Genomic DNA, 24,090 nt, shown 5'->3' with positions numbered 1-24,090 from the left:
TAATGGCTTGCTCTGTGAGGCGCTTTGACAGATCCGTTTGCATCCTCAGCATGAAAACTTTCAGTTTACAGTCATAGCCTTATTTGTAAATGTCACAAATTCACACAAGCATTTCCATTTATGCATAACAGTCCATTCTGGCAGTCTGTGTTAGATTTAAATCTGTACTGAATGAGCGTGTCAGACAGGAACACAGAACACAGACAGGGAGACAATTAATACTCAGCGCAAAAACATTCATTGTGCTGAAACATCTGTCGTTGAATGTTAAATTTAGATTTAAATACAACATGTAGTGCAGGTATTTATGGATACATAAATCCATATACTGTACAACGCGGCATTCATCCACATCAAATGATAACTCAGCGGCAGAATTCCATCCACACAGTGGTGTAATTTCCACTGGGGACATGCTTTTCAAAATCCTGTTTTTGTCCTCCCATATTTCAAATGGTTTTGTTAAAATAATCTCTTTTATTGTAGAATGCACACTCAGCGCCGTTGAGAGTCTCGCACGATCGTTAAAACAAAACCAAAAGTAAAACGTGGACGCGCATTCAAAAGCAATTTTAATATCCCGCGTTTGGAGAGCGACTCCTCAATGCGCGCAAATTAGGCTACATAAAATATCTAGGCAGTTATTAGTATGTGGGCTTTAATAAGTTGTGTAGTTGTCTATAGTTCTGTATCATGCTTGAAAAATTCGGTCTCTATTTGCACTTTGAATATTGAAAGAGTAGTCTACTTTGATCATGTGCTTGTAAAACATCTGCAGTCAGAATCAGCCATGAAAAATCAAGATCAGTGCATTTCTAAAAAGAAATTGGGTGCGCAGGCCTACATTTTTTTTTTGGTGCTCCTGCTAGGTGATTTTTTTTCCCGCCTTCTGTTTTAGAGACATGTTACAGGTCTTTGATAAAGATCTAATTGTTTTTCTTTAAAAAAAATGTTTTAGATTCACACTGTAAAACATGTCTGTGTCAAAATCGTGATTAAAATCGAAATCGCAATACTGTTCAAGAAAATGGTGATAGGTTTCTTTTGTCCATGTCTGCTGAAGGCATTTGCGCTCGCTGCTGCTGCTGTTGGCGGGACACTAAACACCGCCACGGCAGAATAAATAGCAGAAACACTGCATTTTATGCTTGTTAATGTGTTTTTCTTCAGATATTTGTCTTTTCTCTTTATTACGACAGGTGAATTGTTGTGAATTGTTAAGCACTGTGTTTTCATAGCATTCAGAATGTGGAATAGTGTGATTAAAAAAAAAAAAGATTAAGCCAACTAATCGATTAATCGAAAAAATAATCGTCCAACTAATCAATTATCAAAATAATCGTTAGTTGCAGCCCTAATGGAGATCGGACCATAGGTGGCACTATAGCAGCCATAAATGTTAACAGACATTATATTTATATGGTAAATTACCTGCAGCAATGTCTATATGTCTTAAAGCGCATGAACCCCGGTAATCACTGCTTGCAACTACATTTGTATTGTAAATGTGCTGTGATTTAGCATTTTTAGACAGTTTCCCTGGATGAATTATTAATAATTAAAATGTTGAAAAACGGTCATGCAATGGTCAAAGACATCCATCTAATGCATGTTTATATAAAAATACAAAAAAAATGCTGAAAGCAAAGATTTTTGAACGTCTTCAAGCTTCGAACACTCTTTTTTAAAAGACACTGTCCTAAGGTTAAAATATTAAATCTAATATAAAATAAATAAATAAATCAAGACACTTCCATTCACTCAAGCTGTTTGAATGCAAGAGCACGCCTTAATGTAATGCATATTTAGAAACACCTTTAGGTCAGGCAAACCTAAACCCAGCCTAATTATGCATGGTTTCCTTAAGACGGATTAGTCAGCTAATCATTCTGGAAACTCTTGACTAGTTGATTTTGAAAACATGTTGCTTTGCATATCCCTACTGAACAACATCATTTCATATAACATGATTCCATCGCCTCTAATTAAATGCAGCTATTTTTGGTGTAAACTAGACAGGTGCAGTCAACAAATGGAAGGAGTGAAAAATCCTAATGCATGATTAATAATCAGCATCTTTGAAAGATATTTCGCTTATCGAAAACAACTCAGAAAAACATCAGCAGCTGAGTGATATGATCTGAAAAGGATGCTGCAAAACACAGAGACATCCCGGGTAACTAATGCGAAGACGTCAGGAGAGATACGGCTTTGCCGGGATTGTGTGAGAATTCACTCTGAGGTGCATGTCAAAAATGTTAAAACACAACTGAAAGCTCCCCTCCAGAAGGCTGATGGTTCTCCGCTGTATATTCAAATTCCTGTTGCGAACTGCTTTGAAGGAAGCCCACATGCTGAATCCTTTCAGCTCAAAGATATGAGGCACTGAAATCGAACCCAGATTATAAACACAGAACGACTGGTATGTCACATTGACATGTACGAGATGCATCAAGTGTTGGGTCATATCAGAACATTACATCACATCCCTGCTTTGAAACATCAGTACAAAACACAGCTAAATATATAATTAAAGAATGACATCCAGAAACAAACACCTTTCCTTCTTCAGCGGAAGACAAAATGAAACTTTCAAATGAAATGCACGTCTCCATGCGGTTACAATAAATGGATACTATAGATTGCACCATCAAAAAATACCATAAAGCTACAATAAATGATTCATGCACTACAGTGTAGCTCTTCTGAAGCCATGTGATCTTTGAGTGTGAAAAAATACGGAAAAAGAGCACTGAGCAACAGTTTTTAAAATTGACAAAAGGAAAAAAAACATGTCATATCATTACCTGTAAAGGATGAAAAGTTTGTAAATAGAAAAAACATGATTAATAACCAAAAAAAACTGGTTGAAAAGTAAAGTATAACTCCTTTCCAGGAAAATCTGCTTTTGTCTATGTGTTAAAGGGATGCAGATTAGTGCTGATCAATAACTTCATCAAGCATCCAGGCCCAGCGGTCAATACCTCGCCTTGCAATCAGGCAAATCATATTGTCTGGTGTGGTTAAAATGATGTGTTAATGATCCTTTATAATGAGCCCACCACCGGCCAAAGAAAGGTGAAAGCTAAGGATCGTGGGAACCAAACAACCAACAACAGCAGCTGATCTGATGACTGTGAAAGTGTGGGATAAATAAAAGGATATAAAATTGTGACTCATCCTGAGCGCTTTGATTTTTTACACCTTTTTTGCTTTGAGAAAAGTTTAGGATTGTGAAAATGGGTTGATGCACAACACTGTGGGTTAAAGGAAAATTCAGTTTAAGCTCGATCGACAGAACTTGTGCCGTAATATTGATTACCACAAAAATTTACTTTGACTCAACTCTGCTTTTACTTTAAATTCAGAAGACAGAGAGACAACTGAAATTCATAACATTAAAAAAAGACCAAAAAAAAAACAAGATGACAAGCTGACCTCAGCTATTTTTTTTCTCTGGGTTTACAATTTGACTAAAAGATTGCATGATTATATATCAAAATAATTACAAAATTAAAGTCATTTCCGATGTAAGTGCCTCTCATTACCCATAATTTTTGCCTCTTGAAATATTTTTTAAATATTAGGTAATCAATATTACCCTCTGGCTGAGCCTGGTTTCTCCCATGTTTTTTCTCCATTTCTGTCACCTGATGGAGTTTGGCATTGCTGCCTTTGGCTTGTTTGGGATTTATTGAGTAACATGTTATTGAACCGAACTGAATCAACCGATTTGTGTCAAATATCAACACTACTGTCTTATCGCTAATCATAACTTTAACTTCAAAATGAATGAACTTTACACTTATTACTGGCCCTATTATTATTTTTTTATTGGTTACATTAAAATATATTCATAAAAAAATCTATCAAAAATTAATATTCATTACATTTACATTTAATTTAACAGTAATTTATTAAAGTTGAACAAAAAATTTAATTTTTATAGTCATATGAAATACTTTTTTCCCCTCAAATTTAGTTTTTCATTAATTTTCTGGATTCCATTTTAATAGTTTTGAAATGCATCTCTTATTAATTGATTTCATAAAAAAAAAAATTAATAATTTTTAAATATTTCTTCTGGTAAATATAAAAATATTTACCAGAAAAAAAATATATATAGAAAATCCTTAAAAATAATGTTTTAATATTAACTGTATTATTAGTAGTAGTACTATCATGACATAAAGTAATATATTTCTGTCACAATTTCTTCAAGTTAAACCAAACTTTTCTTTTGACGGGTTGCTGTGAAAACCTGCAAGTTCCTTTTTTTAGATGATTGACAATCGTTTTTCTTTAAAGAAATTGTAAAATTCTCAAGAAATGATTCTCAGAGAATCTAGCTCTAGAAATCACACACGATTCAATATATGTAGTAACCGAAGCCATGCGCCTGCGCCATTCATTCACACAGAGACAAGCAGAGCGTGCAAGATTCATATTTAATAAGTTTTACAGTATTTTTACACTAGTCCATATCATGTTTTGATTCAAGTGTACTGATTTACTTTTGATTTATTCATTCAAAAGTATTCATTCGAAAAGACATTCCACGTTATACAGTAAATGTAATTTTTATGACTGGATTGTGTAAATCCCCCCCCCCCCCCCCAAAAAAAAAATCTGCCATCATTTACTCAACCTTAATTTGTTAATAAAGATATTTTGAAGAAAGTGAGTAACCTAACAGTCCCCACTGACTTCCAAAGCCGGGGAAAAAATACTATGGAAGTCAATGGCTACGGTCAACAGTTTGTTCACCAACATTCTTAAAATATCATCATTTGTGTTCAGCAGAAGAAAGAAACTCATACAGCTTAGGAATAACTTGAGGATGATCAAATGATGACCGAATTATCATTCTTGGGTTAACTATCCGTCTAAAACCCAGCCTCCCTCAGCGTAACCCTTTGACTTCCACACACACACTCTCCTATGCCCTTTCTTTCCCAGCAGCATTGAGGCGCAGAGCAACAGCCAAGCGCACCACCTGCACAGGTGCAGCACGCAGTGGGGCTGCGAGCTGCTGCCATGTCAGGTAATTACAGAGAGGTGGATAAATCACTGCAAGCTTGGCCCCCGACCAGCCGAATCTAGGCCAATCATTTTCTGCACTGCCTGGCAAATTTGATGCCTTGTATTAACAATTTACTGTGCCAATGCGGCACTGACCTCCGATAAACAACCCGTTTTCCTCTCTAATGTCTTTCCTGTGCCGTGTTATCAAACATTTCATCGGATTCATTATTCATGCTGTATTGCAGTTAAACGCAGAGTACATAATGCATCAAGAATTCTACTGCGCGCCGACAGGAGCGTGCCTGGGCTTGCTAAAACGTGATTATGAAACTACAGTACAACTGATACGACCGCCTCCTCCGAGTCTCCCATCAACAATATAGTTTGCACATATGAATCGTTACTACAACACAGTCGATTAGCTGTCTAATAAGTCTGGCTGTAATTCTGCTACCGACATAATTAAGCAAATCACATTCTTGTCCAAACAAAGGTAGAGTATCAGTCGCTCACGCTCACTATGGGAGAATACAATTTCTCTCCACGGCCGCATTTGTAGGACAGTAGATCACTCTGTCAAGCAGATCTGTATTTCTGCTTACTCACTGAAAGGATGCGGCGAGGTTGAAACTGCTTTAGTCTCCAGAATGTGGAGAAATCTCAAGGCCGCTCAAAAGTAGGCTAGAAGGCAAGGACGTTCTATTAAAAGAGACTATGTAATCCAGTCTGTTGTGAATTTAGTAAAAGGCGTGAAGGCATAAAACACATGGGAGTAAGCAAAGGTGTTGACAGTTACTTCCTGCAAAAAGTGATGAAAGAACGAATGTGTGATGGCTGGAGTACTTTGACCTCAGCTTTGTGAGACTCCTACGAGGAGTTTCAAGGTTTCCTCAGAGGAAGGTTCAAGGTCTGTGACTAATAAGTTCTGGTTGCCCACCTAGCCATGATGGTCTGGCACCTCTCTGAACATGCAGTCACAAAAACAAGAGAGAAAAGGTATGGAAATGCTTTGTCGAATCAAAAAAGCAACTTGAGAAAGAGGAGCTAAAGCACTTCCAAAATCTATAAATTAATATTTGATATAAGAACATTTGGTTACACTTTAGTTGGGGGGATCAATTCTCACTATTAACTATGCCTTTTGGGTAGAACTAAGGGATTTAAAATATGTTTATGACATTAAAAGTTCATTCCTGGATTAAAATTTACTTATAATTTATTCACACCCATTTTTTAATGCAGCTTCAAAAGGCTCTACACGATCACAGCCGAGGAACAAGGGTCTTATCTACCAAAATGAATTTACACAAATTTAGCTTTGTGTCCACAACTTGACGCATTACGTAGTCACGTTGTAAAGGTTACGCGTGACATAGGCGGAAGCACTGACCCAGTGTTTACAAAGCGAACGTGCAGAGAAAGTCAAATGGCCTTTAGTAAAAAAAAAAAAAGGAAAAACAACAATGTCTGACTATTTTGAAGTTGGCGGAGAAAATGAGATGGAAGTTTTTCGTCCTACTCTACCTTTTTAAACCGAAGTACACAAAAGAAAACTAACCATGTAAGATGAGCATTTGTGGTTAAAAAGTATATAAATGTGTATTTTTTTTTAGAGTAGATAAAACCCTTATTCCTCGGCTAGTGCAATTTGGACTTTCAACTCGTTGATCCCCATTGAAGTCCACTATATGGAGAAAAATCCTGGAATGCTTTACTCAAAAACCATCCTTTCTTTTCAACTGAAGACAGAAAGACATGAAGATCTTAGATGACATTAGGTTGAGCAAATTATCAGGAAATTTTAATTCAGCAGTGAACTAATTCTTTAATATGTGCTTTATAAGTACAAATAAACAGCCAATATGCTAGTAATAAGTAAAGAGTTAATAATGAGAATTGTAAAGTATCAAAATTATAAGTATTCATAAAATTATATACTCTACCATTTAAAAGGGGTCTTTTTTTACGAAATGAATACCTTTATTCAGCAAGGATGCATTGAATTAACCAAAAGTGACTGTAAATACTTTTACATTGTTACAAAATATTTCAAATTGATGCTGTTCTTCCTACTTCCACTTTCTATTCATCAAATGATGATTAGTATATATAAAAAAAATGTATCATGCTTTCCAAAAAATGAAAAATGAAGCACAACTTTTTCAACATTGATAATAATAAAAGTTTCTTGCACATAAATCAGAATGACTTCTGAAGGATCACAGGACGAACGATTACTTTTGTAATCGAGTAATCAGACGATTGTTCTGTTGATTAATCGAGTAATTGGATAATTACATTTAATTTTTGGTGGTAATAAAAATAGACCTAGCTAAGTGAGAAATAGCCTTAACAATGACTTCAAATACATATATAATAGCAATGAGACAATAATTAGTTCAAATAAAGTATCAGAATTAAGTGATCATATGGTTTTATTAAACAAAACTGCTAAAGTACATAATGTATAATAAACAATAGAGCTAATGTATATTATAACAAATGACTGCAGAGAGCGCCATTGTTTTTACACTTTACTGCGCAACCTACTCCTTGTTTAATATTGACTAAACAACATTTAAAGGTGCAATAGGAGATCTTGGGAAAGGCTAACTATAGTCTGATAGCACTGAAAGCGAATGTCCCACCCTCCACAGGGTGCACAGAGGTATGCAAATACATATCTTGACTGGCAGGTACTAGGGCTGTCGCGATAACCGCAATATCGCAATACCGCGCTATTGACGTGCATAACCGCAGAGGAATGCAACAACCGCAGCAACCGCGATATTTGCCTGTTTTCTTTTTTCCTAAGGATTTGCCTTTCTCACTTAATGCCTGTGTGCTGAATATTAAATTAGTAATAAGTTAGTAATGATAACATAATGTGTTTATTATGAGGCTCAGTAGATGTGCACTTAACAAGCCTAAACAGACAGCGAATGAGAGAGAGATCGACTGAGCTTGTGCGATTACCTGCGTCTGTCTTTCAGATCGAGTCGGGTATGTATGTGAAACTAGCTTGTCATGACCAAGGAAAGTGAAATCTCTGTCTTAACATCGATGCTCTGCTGGTCAGCTGAGCCTTTAAAAGTGGCGATTAAAGTTAAAATGATTTCAACATCGTTTTTCATTACGTCTCTCTTTGAATAAATAAGCGTTTTTGAACGTGCAGTTGAATGAACGGTTTAAAGACTTACTCAAAGATAGTCTCTTGCCTCCATCTTGTGGTGTAACAATGAAACTGCAGTGACTGACAGCTCGCCTAAAACACGCAGGTGAAATACTGACAGAAAGGCTGCGTCCGAAATCGCCTACTTCTCTACTATTTAGTAGGGAAAAGCAGTAGGCGAGCAAATAAGTATGTCCGAATCCTAAGTATTTATAAAAGAGTAGGCGAGAATTAGTAGGCGAATGCACTACTTCTCGCGAGATTCGGGTGTACGTCTACTTAAAGTGCGTCCGAATATGCCTACTTAACTACTATATAGTAGGAAAAAAAGAGTACGTGAAGAAAGAAGTACGTCCGAAACCTCAGTATTCACAAAAGAGTAGGCGAGAAATCCCCGGATGTCCTACTGCTTCAGCCCAGATCCTGAAGTCTTCATCGATGGATACTTTTCAATCCCAGGAGTCCACAGGAGGCCAAAACGTCATCATCGAACGTGATTGAGAACCACGGCGAGGGTGTTTACAAATGTGAGTATTACAACCAAAACACGGTTCCCTGTCTTAAAAATCATATTTGTTGAGCTACTTTATCGTAAACTGTTGATTTGCATAAGGTGCCAAGATGTTATACAGTATGCTATAGTTAGTATATTTGTGATTTCGCTGTTAAAACATGTTTTATGACGTATAGCGAACATTAAGCTTCAGGTAGCACACGCACGTCTTTAAAAGCGGATTTACATAAAACATATACATTTTAAAGACGTTTAATAAATGTCTATTTATCAAATGACAGGAAAATGTTCTAGACTAGAGCAACACAAAACACAAAACATCTGAGTGAGTGATGGACGTTATGTGAGAATTCACTGTCACTGCTTTACATTAATGTAAGTAATGTAAATAAACACATATACATATAGTAGGCCTAACTGAACTTCAAACTCATTTCAAACAGAGCTATAACAGAACTTTTCTGATTCTTGATTTATGTGACTTTGTTGCAGATGTTTTGTGGTGGAGCAGGACCTGAAAGGAAAGGTGACTGCAGCATTTTTGGGGAAAAGTAAAATCCGAAACTTAATATAAAGATTGATCATTTTGTAACTTCCAATACAGAGATCTAATGACACTGTGCTGTTAAAATGACAGTTTTTGTATTATATTTGTGCATCTTTGTATGATCTGAAATGTCTGCAGACTGGTATGTGCAATGACAAAGGAGAAATCCACAGCAGCATCCTGGAAATGAGACCCTCCATCACTCCACCTGCCCTTTGTTTCATCTGGACCAGATGTTGCTGCGGTCTCTTCATCAAAAAGACTAGAAGACCAATATGTTTAATAAAGCTTTGTTCCATGTGTATTTATTTATGTTCATGGTTACTTTTATTATTTTACTAATTTATTCATGTTTCCTGATGTTGTCAGTAAATAAAATATAACATTTTCATAAGCCTATGCATTTATTCATTACTTCATTGAAAAAAACAACAACATTATGCTTGTTTAACTAAAAATATCATTAATTATTAGTCAGCATTTATCATTATTATTGTTGGTACGTGTTGGAGTGGGCTAGCAATGCATTCTAAAGTTATTTTAATTTCTAAATAGTAATACTTAAATTTTCCGAGTGTAAAATCAACAGTCTTCTCCAAAGGTAAGATCTTTGAGCAACTGATCGACGTCTCTTTTGTGCAGATGTTGTAAACATGGAGGAGAGCGTACTGGGTAGGGTTGTCATAATTACTGATGCCATGAGGTGTCGCTGTCGCTCAAATTTTTGTATTATTATTACTGCAGAATTTATAATTCCATACAAACTCAGGGAAAGACTTAAGTATCTTTAACAAAGAACAATCATGACAGAAAACATAACTATAAAAGGTTTGCGTATATAGTACAAGATTAGATACAGAAAAAAAATATTAAATATATTTGAATATTCATAAAACGCAATGAATTAAAAATTGCCTTTGTTTTTGTTATTTATTTATTATTATTTTAAGTTTCTGGGATGAAAGGACAGAGAAATTCAGCAAGAAAAAGGAAAACAAATCAGATCTAAGCTAGTTTTGCACAATTTTGCCCATTAACATATTCAAGACAACAAATTTGGGGGTTTTAGTCATTTTAGTATTGTTAAAAATATAAAAACTTCAATCAATCCAAAATAAGCAAATTTCATCAACATCAAAATGTTTACAGATAGATGAATTAAATCCGTCGCTCATATCATTTCATGTTGCGCTTGTTATAACGTCATAGGTCACATGATAACGTCAACATGGCGGAACGCATCCATACTCAACGAGATTTGGCTGTTGAGTAGGTACTCTTTTAGCGCTCGTTAAGTAAGTACTTTTTGAAATTAAGTACCTACTCATTGAGTAGGCGATTTCGGACGCAGCCAAAGTCTCTTGTCCAGTCAGACTCGATCGGGTGCGCGCTAACTGTTATATACGAAGATTTCAGATGCAAAGCCTCTAAGTATGTCTGACATTTTTCTTCAAAATTTGCATTTCTTTCTGGCTAGGTTTCTATGTAAGTACTGTTTACTTCACTTCATGTATCAACGCGATTTGGTTTCGGTTTATTGATTTCTGAATACGACCTTACACCTTACATTGTAACAGCCTACACACAATTTTATATATATACATATATATATATGGCGGTAATACCGCATACCGCGCTACTGAGCCACTCAAAATTACCGCAAGGGAAATTCCTTAACCGCGACAGCCCTAGCAGGTACAACAGCCTAAAGTAATGTTCGGACCGAACATTTTGATTGGACGAGCATTTCTTGCTCCTACGCCTTCCACATAAAATATATAAACAGTTAATAATACATTTAGACCACTTAACTTAATGATTGCTATCGGCAGCCACTGTAATTTCTTTAATATGTGGACATCAAAATGTGTAAACTCAAAGTGAGGGTTTAAACTTTTATTTTGCATTATCAGATGACCGTTATAATAAACCCAAACTCAGAACAATATGCAGAGATGTGTTCGTAAACTCACAATAGCATTATTGCTATCCCTGCTGAAAAAAACAGCTAATAGCAGCCTAGGCTGGTTGGCTGGTCTTAGCTGGTTTAAGCTGGAAGTGGCTGGTTTTAGCTGGTGGTTTCCCAGCCTGACCAGCTAAGACCAGCCTGACCAGCCTGGCCAGGCTGTAAAAGTGGACAAAACCCCTCTAAAACCAGCCTGCCTTCCAGCTATGACCAGCTAAAACCAGGCTGGTTGACCAGCTAAAACCAGCCAACCAGCCTAGGCTGGTTTTAGCTGTTTTTTTTCACCAGGGATGAGTTTAATACATCATGCAGCCTTGGGAAACGGTCCATTAATGCGTTTCATTGATTCTCACATGGGCAAAATGCAATCAAGGATTTTTTTAAATTGAGTACTCAAATTGAATTGAGAAATCGTGACAGCCCTACTAAGGACTAAAGTAATGGCTACTGAAAATTCAGCCTTGTCATCATAGGTAAAAATTACATTTTAATATATTTTATAAGATTTATAAGATTCAACATGTCAGTAAAAGAGAATGAACCAACAATATCAGCAAGGTAAATAAAAGAATTGTTCGATTTTGGTATACGGATAGCCTACATGGTTCAATTCATTTCCATGCGATAATCGATATTAGATCTGATTGTTCCAGTTAATTCCAGATATATCTTATTTATTGGAGTATATTTAAATAGTCAGGACTATTGAAAGTCAGGGATTGTGAGTATGTCCCTAAACTGGCCGATACCAATCTCTGAAGCATGATAGTATTACAGGATGGAGCAGTGCCCAGCTGTTGAAACAGGTGAATAATTAATGATCATTTTTTCCCGACAAAGTCAATTCAGAAATGCCCTCACATCAGCTGCACAGCGAGTCTACGCACATAGGGCACACATATCACGGAAACTCTATCATCTTGAATTTCATCCTGTCAGAATGTTTTCACAAACGCACGACGCAGGCCACTTGGAGAACCATCTTCCTGTGTAATCTGTCTGATTGAAGGTGACTATCGCAATCAGGAGTGACAAGATGACTGGTTTTCGTCCTTATGAGCAATACGAGACTTCCTTGGCGCGAAGAAGGAAAGAGATTAACTGAATAAAGGAGGAAATGTGACTTTAATCCACAATAAACCCCTCCAGTCAGGTCAAACCGAGGCCTGGGATGAACGCTCCTTGTGGGTAGACAAGAAATTCCACTTTGAAACATCTAAGAAGGAAAACTGTAAGCTAATATGACTTGATTTCATCAAACGATGTACATGCAACAACGTTAGAGTTGTTCATTCTTCAAAACGCAAGTGAAATCAAACCTCTCAGGCCAGAAATAAACAGATTTTGTTCTGCTGACAAGAACTAACATCTCCTTTTTGTTCTATCCGATGCATTTAGTGTCTGGAAAGAAATCAACCTGCATTCAGGCCAGCAGAGAGTCAGAACTACTGTTTAAACTGACCTGGCCTTTTCGAGCAAACTCATGCAGGGAGAAGCCAAACTTCCTGAGAGGGAAAGAAATCTGTGCCTCTAAAGGAGGCCAGGAAAAACACATTAGGAGTCACAAACACGCAGTGTCGTGCGAGAGATTTGCTTACACAATCGTCTTTCCACAGCAACCCTCTGAAAGAGAAGCAATCAATTCTGCCTCAACTCGATCACCATGCATCACACCTCACGCCACAGTTTAGACCAGCATTCATTCGTTTACCGATGAGGTTCTCGCGAACTTTCCGTCGCTCACTGGCGATTCCTCAGACCGTAGACGTAAAAATGAAATCAATACAAAACCACTCGAATGCAGGCAAGCCACAGAACTATCAAAATAGCCCCACCATGGCTTGACACAAAGCCAATATAAACTGATCACACTGGGTAATTAGTCATATCCTTACCCTTGATGCAGCAGGCTTTTTGTTCAATACTTACTTTCTTTGCTCAATCAATACTTTACATCTCTGTATGCTTTCAGGCCCTTTTAAAATCCATCAGGAGCATGTTGGCATTACATTTACTTCAAACTGTTAAGAAAAACAAGCAGACCCAGTAGGCAAACAAACCGGGAGAAACACCTGTTGAAAACGGTGCGGTATTTAAATCAGCAAACAGAGCTGCTTTGAATGAAACAGGTTTGTGTAAAAGATTAAAGGGTTAGTTCACCCCCACAAAAAGTCTGTCACCATTTATTCACCCGCATGTCATTGGAATCCTGTGTGACTTTATTTCTTCTGTGAAACACAAAAAGATATTGAAAAATTAGGGTTATGAAAACGCGGACAGAATTGTGGAATCCAGCAATAAAAATGGACAAACCAAACCAAGATCTCACCAATCTTAATGTCGAATCCACCATTTTGGCTGACAAACGAATCAGATAGGAGAGAAGATTAACTTTAAAGGACTTAACCCTGAAAAATTGTGTGTTTTGATGTCTTTCTGTGGTTGAAATAAAATGTGTTCTGATGTTCATTTATGTTTTTTTTGTGTTATAAATAAAGATCTAATAAGATAATACAGTGATCTGTCACAACATACTAAAAAGCCACAAAACGGTATTTATTGCTTTAATTTCTTTAAAAAAATAGCAACATTTTAAAGCTGAGACCTTGTTTCATACCAAAAGTAACCTGCTCTGTTTTGTCTTCCGACGTGTTGTCAGTTTCCTCTTTGCTCCGCAATAATTCAAATAATAATGCAATGTAAAAACAAAAATAATAAATTAGTAGTTTTTATGAATTTAATTAATTAGACATCCCTTCTGACTGTTAAAAATGTTTAAAGACCATTAAAATTAAATCAGGTAAATATAAAATGGAACTTTGAGGACAAAAAAAATATTTAAAACATAATTTTTGGTAAAATTTTAATAAACTGTGACCCTGGACCACAAAACCAGTCGTAAATAGCACGGGTATATTTGTAGCAATAGCCAAAAATACATTGTATGGGTCAAAATTATTTTTTTTTTTTTAAAGGTATTTTATTTTGTAAATTTCCTACCGTAAATATATCAAAACCTAATTTTTTAATAGTAATATGCATTGCTAAGAACTTCATTTTGACAACTTTAAAGATTTTCTCTATATTTAGATTTTTTTTTTTTTTTTGCACCCTCAGATTCCAGTTTTTCAAATAGTTGTATCTCGGCCAAATATTGTCCTAATTTTGACCCTTATGACTGATTTTGTGGTCCAGGGTCACAGCTGTTGCTCAAATGCATACGTTTCAATTAATTAGACATGCTTTTTGATTACTAAATTTGAATTTAACTACAAGTCCAGAAATGTTAACATGAAGGGAAAAAATTGGATCCAGGAAAAGTTAAAAAACTGAATTTGGAAAATAAAAACACATTTCATAGGGCCCTAAAAACTCTATCTGTTTTTATTTTTTGTCCATACTGTGAAAGTCAGTGGAGTTCAGTGCTGTTCATTGTCTCAAAAAAAGTTAGAAATATTCTTCAAAATACTTTGTGTGAACCAAGAAAGTTGTACAAGTCTGGAATGACATTAGGGTGAATAAATGATGACAGAACTTTCATTTTTGGGTGAACTATCCCTTTAAAGTTGAGCAACTAAATAATTGGAAATGTCTGGCAGCCATCACTGGAAAGAACTGAGAAGTATTAAGAATAGGTTTTCATTAGAAGAACAAGTTATGACATTTTTATTCAGAATTATGAGTTTAAAAAGTCATTTTTGGTCAACTCAACCTATGGTCCCCAGCTCAAATTTTTGATTTTGTTAACATTTTGTCTTTAGAAAGACAAACATACAGTGACGAAAGGCAAAATATTAAATGTCATAGATGTATATTTATATAAAAAAGGTCAAAGTACGCACATCCAAAGCATCTGAGCCAGGAGCAAGATCAAAGTGTACATCAAATAATACAAAAAAGATCTGCACACTGTTATTCTCCCTTTATTTAGAAAAAGTTAAAAGTGGCAATGTTTTGGTCAAAGAACTTTGTCAGTGATGTGTGTGCCTGACGAAGGTCTTTGACCGAAATGTTGCCAATTTTAACTTTTTCTAGAGGGAAAATAACAGTGTGCAGATCTTTTTTGTATCAACAGATGTATTTTTAATGAGTAATCCACTATTTTGTATAAGGGGGTCAAAATGGCGTTTCACCTGAGATTTGGAGCCAAATTACAGGAGGGTAAAATGACTTTAGAAAGCTGAAAGCAACTTTACTTTATTTTACACAGAGATTGTCTATTAGTAAAATCAGTTTTTTAGCAATCTTTTTTTCATTATATGCCAACGGTGACAGTTCAAAACTGAGAAAAAGCACTTTTTTATGCCTCATGTTTGCATGCCTTTAACTCAAGAAATATTAAAGATATCTTAATATAATTTTAGATTCTGGTTCTTAACAAACTTTCCTTTTGGTATCTTCATTTCAAAGGCCCTCAATGGTTCAATCCCAGAGATATTGAGATTTTAATGCCGCTCCATAAGTAAATTAGCAAATTGTTCACATTTTCAGTGGTCAAGAACTAAACATACAGTTGAGACCAAAAGTTTACATACATCTTGCAGAATCTGCTAAATCTTAATTATTTTACCAAAATAAGAGGGATCATACAAAATGTATGTTATTTTTTTTATTTAGTACTGACCTGAATAAGATATTTTACATTTTTACATATAGACCACATAAGAAATAGTAGTTGAATTTATAAAAATTACCCTGTTCAAAAGTTTACATAAAATTTTGTTGTTGTTTAGTGATAGTTGTTCATGAGTGCCTAGTTTGTCCTGAACAGTTAAACTGCCTGCTGTTCTTCAGAAAAATCCTTCAGGTCCCACAAATTCTTTGGTTTTTCAGCATTTTTGTGTATTTGAACCATTTCCAACAATGACTGTATGATTTTGAGATCCATTTTTCACACTAGGGGCAACTGGGGGACTCATATGCAACTATTACAGAAGGTTTAAATGCTCACTGATGCTCCAGAATGAAAAACAATGCATTAAGAGCCAGGGGTGAAAACTTTTGAACAGAATGAGAATGTGTAAATTTTTCTTATTTTGCCTAAATATAATATTTCTTTCCATTTAGTACTGCTCTTCAGAAGCGACAGAAGATACTTACATGTTCCCCAGAAGACAAAATAAGTTATTTTTTACCCTGATCCTCAAATTCAAAAAGTTTTCACCCTCCGACTTTTAAAGCATCGTTTTTCCTTCTAAAGCATCAGTGAGCGTTTGAACCTTCTCCTGATAGCACACATACCTCACGGAGCCATCTATTTAATTTGGAGACATCTGTATTTACATCTGGAAGACGTATTTTTAGAGTGTTTTCCCATCTGCAATATGTCTACACAACGTTTGCTATCAGATGTCAAATAGACGTCCATAGATGTCTTTAAGATGTTTATAATTTAGAATGAATGTAAAACGGACATCTTACAGGCATCTGTGAGATGTTTGTACACAGCAGATGCTTTCCAGATAAAGTGATCTTTAACAGATGTACGTGTGCTATTTGGGTCTGTAACAGTTGCATATTAGTCCCTCATAAAATTAATTCAACCATTATTTTCTCATGTGGACTATATATAAAAATCTTTTATGTGAAATATCTTATCCAGGTCAGCACTAAATAAACAATAACATGCCTTTTGTATGATCCCTATTATTTTGGTAAAATATTTAACATTTTGCAGATTCTTCAAGGTGTATGTAAACTTTTGACTTCAACTGTACTATACACATGCATTCATGTGCCACTAACTGCAACGACGAAACAGCAAATCAATTAACAGTTCGTTAAAATCTGTTGCAAACACCCTAAAAAAGATTTACCACACAAATTCCTTTCACAGCTTTCTAGACATGAAGTACTGCATAATTGACTGCATAAAAAACATTAATTACAGTAAACCACCACAGACACTGAGTAAGCCACATACCCACCAATATTCAGAATAGTGGTCAATCAATGTGGGTTTCTCACTGACCATCTCCTGCAATCTACAATATTCGGTTACCTTCTAGATTACAGTTGCTTATCAAAGAAAAACTCCCAAGGACTGTAAATAACTGTGCAGCTACAATGCGCTCAATGCAGTTTAAGCAGACAGTAGCCAGCATAATCCGTTATCTGTTATCTAAAATCCATCCAATCAGCATAAACAGAATTGTACTTATCTTTAACATAATATAACACGCTTTGTCAGATAAAACCTGTTATTCTTTTGACAATCAACGTATGACATGCTGTTCTTAAAGATGGGATGAATGCAGCCTAAATGCAATTGCTGGCCATGTGCAACCCTTGACTGACAGGTGAAATCTTGCAGGGTGACGCTGACCTACTGCTTAAGTCTCACTCGAATAAAGCCGTGGATAATCCAGCACATTTCACACCACTTGTAACACTGCTCAAGCTTACCACTCTAGACAGCATTGCTGACCAACTAGCCAGGAGTCACCAAACTGATCTTTCTGCAGTGCTTGGGTTAGTTTCAGTGACAACCACAAACATAAGCCGTGATATCACAAGGCCTTCCTCAAATATTTGTCATGTCTTGCACAATTTTGCAACAACTCATGGGAGTGACACTGAAACAAATCCACACAATGATGTTATTCAGACATACTCATTCTGAGGTGCAATAAACTCATCATGTATAATGTGTAACATACTGCAATTTAAAAGGCTGTAGATGAGTGTAAACGCGTGTGCTTAACCGCATAATGTTTGACAGATCAGTTTTGATGCTACTGTTAAATAGAAAATTCATACGAAATTGAAAATCTAGTCATCATTTGTTTTGGCAGAATGAAAGCCTTTTGAAAGTCATTTCAAGAACAAATGACTACTAAAACATCTCCTTTTCTGTTTTAAGAAAATAAAGAAAGCCTTGCAGTTTTACAACAAAATGACGGTTAGTAAAGGCTAAAAGAAGGTTCATTTTGGATTAACAGGGTGTTTAAGAGAGCCCAAAAAATTCAGGTGGTTTGGGTTAAAGGTGCACTCAGTAAAGCTGTGTCCGAAATCGCATAATGCCTTCGAAGACACCATTTCACGAGGAATTTCGCGAAGGTTACAAATATATGTTCTATACATAGTATAAAGGAAATCTGGACATACTACATCCACCATTTTGTCACTGTAATGTGACTTACATGTCAGCATCACTTCACTGAAATTCACTAATTCTTTCCTGTGGCCTTAAAGGAGTAGCTCACTTTCAGAACAAAAATTAACAGATAATGTACTCACCCCCTTGTCATCCAAGATGTTCATGTCTTTCTTTCTTCAGTAGTAAAGAAATGGTGTTTTTTGAGCAAAACATTTCAGAATTTCTCTCCATATAATGGACTTCTATGGTGCCCCCGAGTTTGAACTTCCAAAATGCAGTTTAAATGCAGCTTCAAAGGGCTCTAAACAATCCCAGCCGAGGAAGAAGGGTCTTATCTAGCAAAACGATCGGTCATTTTGGAAGTTCAAACTCGGGGGCACCATGGAAATCCATTATATGGAGAGAAACCTTGAAATGTTTTACTCAAAAAACATAATTTCCTTACGACTGAAGAAAGGGGGTGAGTACATTATCTCTAATTTTTTGTTCTGAAAGTGAACTACTCCTTTAAGGGACAAAACCCTGGTACTTTCCGCCTTATGTTTCACAAAAACTATGAATTTGGACACACTGCTTTCCGTCTACTACTTAGGAGGCAATGCACATTTCATTCAGATTTTTATGCTCTTATTTTTCTTAATAGTACCAGTAAATTAAACACTTCATACTGACACCTACTGGCCTGGATGAAATTTGTTCACTAACTTCACAGTAATCTTTGTTTAGCTTTTGTTTGGTCCTTTTCATCTGTTTTTATCCATCTCATATTATTCACATATTGGACTTTTTTTAGATTCAACACAATGATTTTTTGTGAATTGTTGATACATAAAGCTGCATTGGTATAAAGTGTTTTCACAACGCGTCAATAATCGGCCATATTGACGGCACTGAACGTAAACCAGGGGTGTCAAACATGTGGCCCACTAAGGCGTCTAATACGGCCCGCGGGATGCTTTGAATAATAATATGTAATATTATTATTTTTTTTATTATCATTATTAGAGATGCACCGATTGATCGGCTAGTGATCGGAATCGGCCGATTTTTCACATGATCGGCCCGGATCGGTGACCGGCCAGTCAATTTCTCCTCTTGCCGATTCCTAGCCGATCCCTTTATTGCCAGCGGCGCATGCAATTACGTCACAGCCAAGCGCGTGCAGTCACAGTAGCGTGTAAACATGTCTTTGGTGTGAGTGAAGATGACACAAAGATCGCAGTTTGTAACATTTATAAGGCCAAATACAACGTGAGGGAACAACCACGAACCACGCGCTTGTTTAGCTTGGCTGGACATGTGGTAGATCGCGCCCCCGCTCTGCATATTTTGCATGTCTCTCTTAGTTAACACACCTGATTCAGATAACCCGCTCGTTAGAAGTAAGCTCCATGAATGAACTGTGTTCCGATTGACATGGTCCCTGCACAGTGTTCATTGCTCCCTACTCCCTGAGCAGAGGATATCCGTTGACGTACTACTCTTTCATTCATTCATAATATTTGCGCTGCGCCACCGCAGACAGCGTCTTCACACACTAATAGTTCGAAGCCAGCATATATGTTCCATTCGAAAGTAATTAAAGCGTGCGCGACGTGAATTTAATTTGTATTTATTTACAGATGCATTTATGTTACACTTCTCCAGTAAGTTTCATCTGTGTGTGAAGACGCTGTATGCAGTGGCGTAGCGCAAATATGTGAATGAATGTTCCGAAGTGTAGTACCGCTGGATTAACTGGTGACAAGGCAGAAATGCTTTTCTTTATCAAGAAAAATTTGCCATTAATGCTCAAGTAATAGCATTTAGTACGAGCATTGTTATTTCTACCTGTTTGAAGACACAGTGCACTTTTTGTTATTAAAGTTATTGTTGTGAGATGATCCTGTAATTAATGTTAAAAAAATCCATATAAAATTAATTGAAGAAAAGTAGATTTTTGTATGCCTGCTTTGTTACTTATATTTTATTTCTAATGTTTTCAAGGCTCAGAGCACTTTATTTTGTTAAAGTTATTTTTATATGAGAAGACGCTGTAATGTTTATACATTTCTTTTATTATAAAATAAAATAAAAACTTGCTAGTATAACTATGCTATGTTAGTTACAGGAACTCATTTTATACCTTTTTCAAAGACACAAAGCACTTTATTTTGTTGTTAAAGTTATTTTGTTGTAAGAAAATCCTGTAGTGTTTAAAAATTGATTTTATTATAAAATAAATTGAATTAAAGAAAATATTTCTGTATAGGCCTATGCTTTCATTACAGTTCTTAAAAAAATAAAATCGGAATGGGCAAAAATCGGAATCGGCAGGTCACACTTACTGAAAAATCGCAATCGGCCAAGAAAATTGCAATCGGTGCATCTCTAATCATTATTATTAGTAGTAGTATTGGTATTAAATAAAGTGTATCTACGAGTATTCGCGGCAATATTGTCTTTGGTTTTATTCATTTGTTTTTATTTTATCATTGATAATTGTGCTTCTATTGCGCTTCAGCAGAAACCTCATGCGCATCAGCAGGAATGCGCATTCCAAAGCGGCGCCTAAATCAAATTTCGAACACGTCGGCTAATGTGTGGCAAGCACTCGTGTGTATGGTAAAGGCAGGACCTTGCAAGAGACTTGAACCGTCAGCTGAAAGACAAAGTTAAGATATTCATTGCTTCTCTGTAGCACTCCATGAGAGTACTGACGTTAACGACGTAGCTGGTTGCTGATGTTGATGCACTGTTTTCCTTTTAAACATATTTGATGATTGCGCCTGATGCGCCCGCTCTGTCTGGGAGGCGAGTGGTAAAATAATAATTATTATTGATTACTAATTTTAATCAGTACATTATAACTAAAACAATGCCTTAAAAATGAAAAGAAACTGAATTTTACGATCTGAAATTTCTTAAACTGGTGAACCCCTTTTAGTCTATGGATCCAGTTTAAATAGTAAATTCAGAACGGCTCTAATATAGAGAAAACCTGACCGATTTCATCAGAGACTGTGGAGAGTCACGTCCAGATGCCAGTTAACGTTATTCTTTTCAGCGTGGATTTGGTTTAAAAGCAGATCAGCTGTCAAAACGAACCATCCATTCATCATATCATCATGCAAAACTTAGAATTAGAATAATTGTAATAGGAAGATCAAGTGCTTCCCGAAGATTTTTATTTGTTAAAGTTCTCATTTCTAGTCTGTAGTTCATATCCAAAGTAAATTATTTGTTTTTCATTAGAATTAACCATTATTTTTTACATATAAGCTATTGAGTTGTTAAATATGTTAAAAGCATTTTTTTTTTTAATTGTGAAGTGTTTTTCTAGTTTGTAAATTATATTGTAGCATTTAGCTTCATATTTAATGTAACTCTGTACACATAATATTTAGCAGTTGTTATTTCTTATTTTCTAATTACTAAAAGGTATCTTACAAATAATATTAGTGTTCAAAAAAGGGGGGTTTTGTTGCCATTACTTTGGACAGCTTTGTTTTCCCAAGGAATAAGAGTGTTAATGAACAGTTTCTGAGGACTTGTTAAATGCAGTTTTACATAATTTTGTCTTTCTAGGTTGTTTTTTCCCCCCAAATTAATTAGTTATTTGGTGCACTATGATTTTAAAGGAGATTCTATGAAAAAAGGAGATTCGGCCCGCACATAGTCACATTTCTTCTCATCCGGCCCTCACCCTAAAATGAGTTTGACACCCCTGATGTAAACAATGCCACTGAACCAAACAAAACTTGCATATTTTGATATTATTTCTGCCGAAATTGGTCAATTATTGTCATGTTTTGGGCTGTACTAATCGGTCAGACTAGGAAAAACATTTGGAGTACTACAGACTGACATAAGTTGTAACAACTCAAGGAAAAGAATCTTGACAACATTCATGTTTGCTCTTATCATTTCCAGTCAGGTAGGTGAAATATCAGGCTAATATCTTAATTAACACCGCTTGTACGTATCTTTACCACCTATTAACTTTAGTTTGTCAAAATATTGCACCCTTTCCTGCATACTAAGTCCTTCTTTATATGATTTAACAGCTTCCACATGTTTTTTCTGTGGTTTAGACAGCATAAACTAGCATAACAACGTATTCAGTAGTACATTAACCACGCAATCCATGTTCTTGTTTACATCCAAGTATCGGCAATATGGCCGGGTATCCGAGTAACTGACCAAATAGTGTCGGAAGTGCGACTCAGCACTTTCTAGAGAACTATATAAAGTAAATACATTATTGTTGTTTTTAATTTGAAGTAAAGACTCCAATGACAGGTCCGGTCATGTGATGTCAACATGGTAGTGCCCATGAGGGACCCGCTCTATGTAGAATTAAACACCTTTTATTAGAAGACTGATTGGTCTTTAGTCTTCATATTATATGAGTGTGTATAATTTTAATTATATTTCTTCACAGTGCTATTCATTTCGTTGAGTGTTGAAAAAAATAATTCGCAAAAAAATACATGAGTGCACCTTTAAGTGATCAGTGTCCCAGTCCACTTCAGAGAAGTACAATCTTTATGACTCCATTTCTAGAACATTTAAACTTCTATATGCCTCACAGTGGTTTTATTCTAAAGATCGGGCTCTGTAAATATGGACTGAACTGTCCAAAACATAGGCCTTGTTTGTAGAAAACACATTTTTACCTTGTAAACATCCCCGTAGGTCCCGCTGCCTATCCTCTGGATAAGCTCGAAATCCTCTTGCGGATTTCGCCTGGATAGATCGAAACTAGAGTTCATCGTGGGGACTCCGGTCTCTGACTATCAATGATAGTTGCTGGGGCCCTGACACGGACGAAAGGAGAAAAACGGAAAAAAATAAACATACGGCGTCAGAAGGGAATCTCACTCTCAGTACTTGACTGTAACTTTAACATGGCTTCCCGTGAGCTCCAGTGCGCATGCGCGGCGCTCGTAGACTGGAGAATGCCTGGAATGGAGGATGAAGAGAGGAGGAGGAGGAGGATGGGTTGAGTCAGATGACCAGAGAGGCGCACCAGCAGAGCAGATAACCTGCTTCTGAGGAATATTTCACACAAATCGTGTCAGAAATACAGTCTGTTGAAATAGCGTATTTCTTAATTCATGTTTGATATATCACTTATTAGTCCTACAGTGCAAAGTGGACTTTTATATAAACTATTGATTGACTGTATACATTTATAATAAATTATATTTAGATTTATAATGAGCATCACATAAGAAAGCAGAAGTGCGTCTCTGTTACTGACTAACCTTTCTTGCAAGAAGTTCAACTCACTGAAAAGTCAAAACTCATGAAAAGTGAGGTCTACTTTAGGCCACCAAAAAGAGAATTATTCTATTTCCTTTTCAGTTCAGTTTCCAGTTATTTACAGCAATGTTTCTTCAGTGTTAGATTACTTGTTGAACTTGTTTTGCATTTTTATTTGTATTTATTTATTATTTTTTAATTTACTGTTATTTCTGGTTTGTATGTAGTGATAACAGTGATAGGTTGTGGTTGTCTACATGAATTCTCTTCATTTCGTGAGTTACACAAGGCAGTTTGAGGTCTGTTTTCTCACATATATCTCTCCAAATATGTGACAAATCACAGGCAGTTGACAAATTAACAGTTGTCAGGATTCTCCATGTGGTTGCGACTTACAAAACAGTCTCATACTTCTTCCTCCATCTTCTTCTCTTTCAGCTCAGACAGGATTGTGATTCAGCGTTATTCATTCCAAATCACAGAGGAGCGTGTGCCCAAGAGTGAGCTTCTGAACACATTT

The 24,090-nt window shown here is 36.0% G+C and overlaps 1 protein-coding gene across 5 annotated transcripts in view; it reads right to left on the bottom strand.

The window, feature by feature from the left end:
- map4k3a (mitogen-activated protein kinase kinase kinase kinase 3a) overlaps window positions 1–23,215 on the bottom strand; it is a 103,867-nt gene extending 80,652 nt beyond the window's left edge. For all 5 annotated transcript variants that reach the window (XM_073825269.1, XM_073825272.1, XM_073825271.1 and 2 more), the window contains exon 1: window positions 22,982–23,215. In XM_073825269.1, the coding sequence (XP_073681370.1) occupies window positions 22,982–23,077 (96 nt within the window). In that variant the 5' untranslated portion in view covers window positions 23,078–23,215. The remainder of the gene's footprint in view (window positions 1–22,981) is intronic.
- Window positions 23,216–24,090: the final 875 nt, after the last annotated feature.

This window comes from Garra rufa, chromosome 20, assembly GCF_049309525.1.
Source record: "Garra rufa chromosome 20, GarRuf1.0, whole genome shotgun sequence".
NCBI lineage: Eukaryota > Metazoa > Chordata > Actinopteri > Cypriniformes > Cyprinidae > Garra > Garra rufa.
The sequence above is the reverse complement of the archived record's forward strand: the minus strand, read 5'-3'. Positions and strand labels throughout refer to the sequence as shown.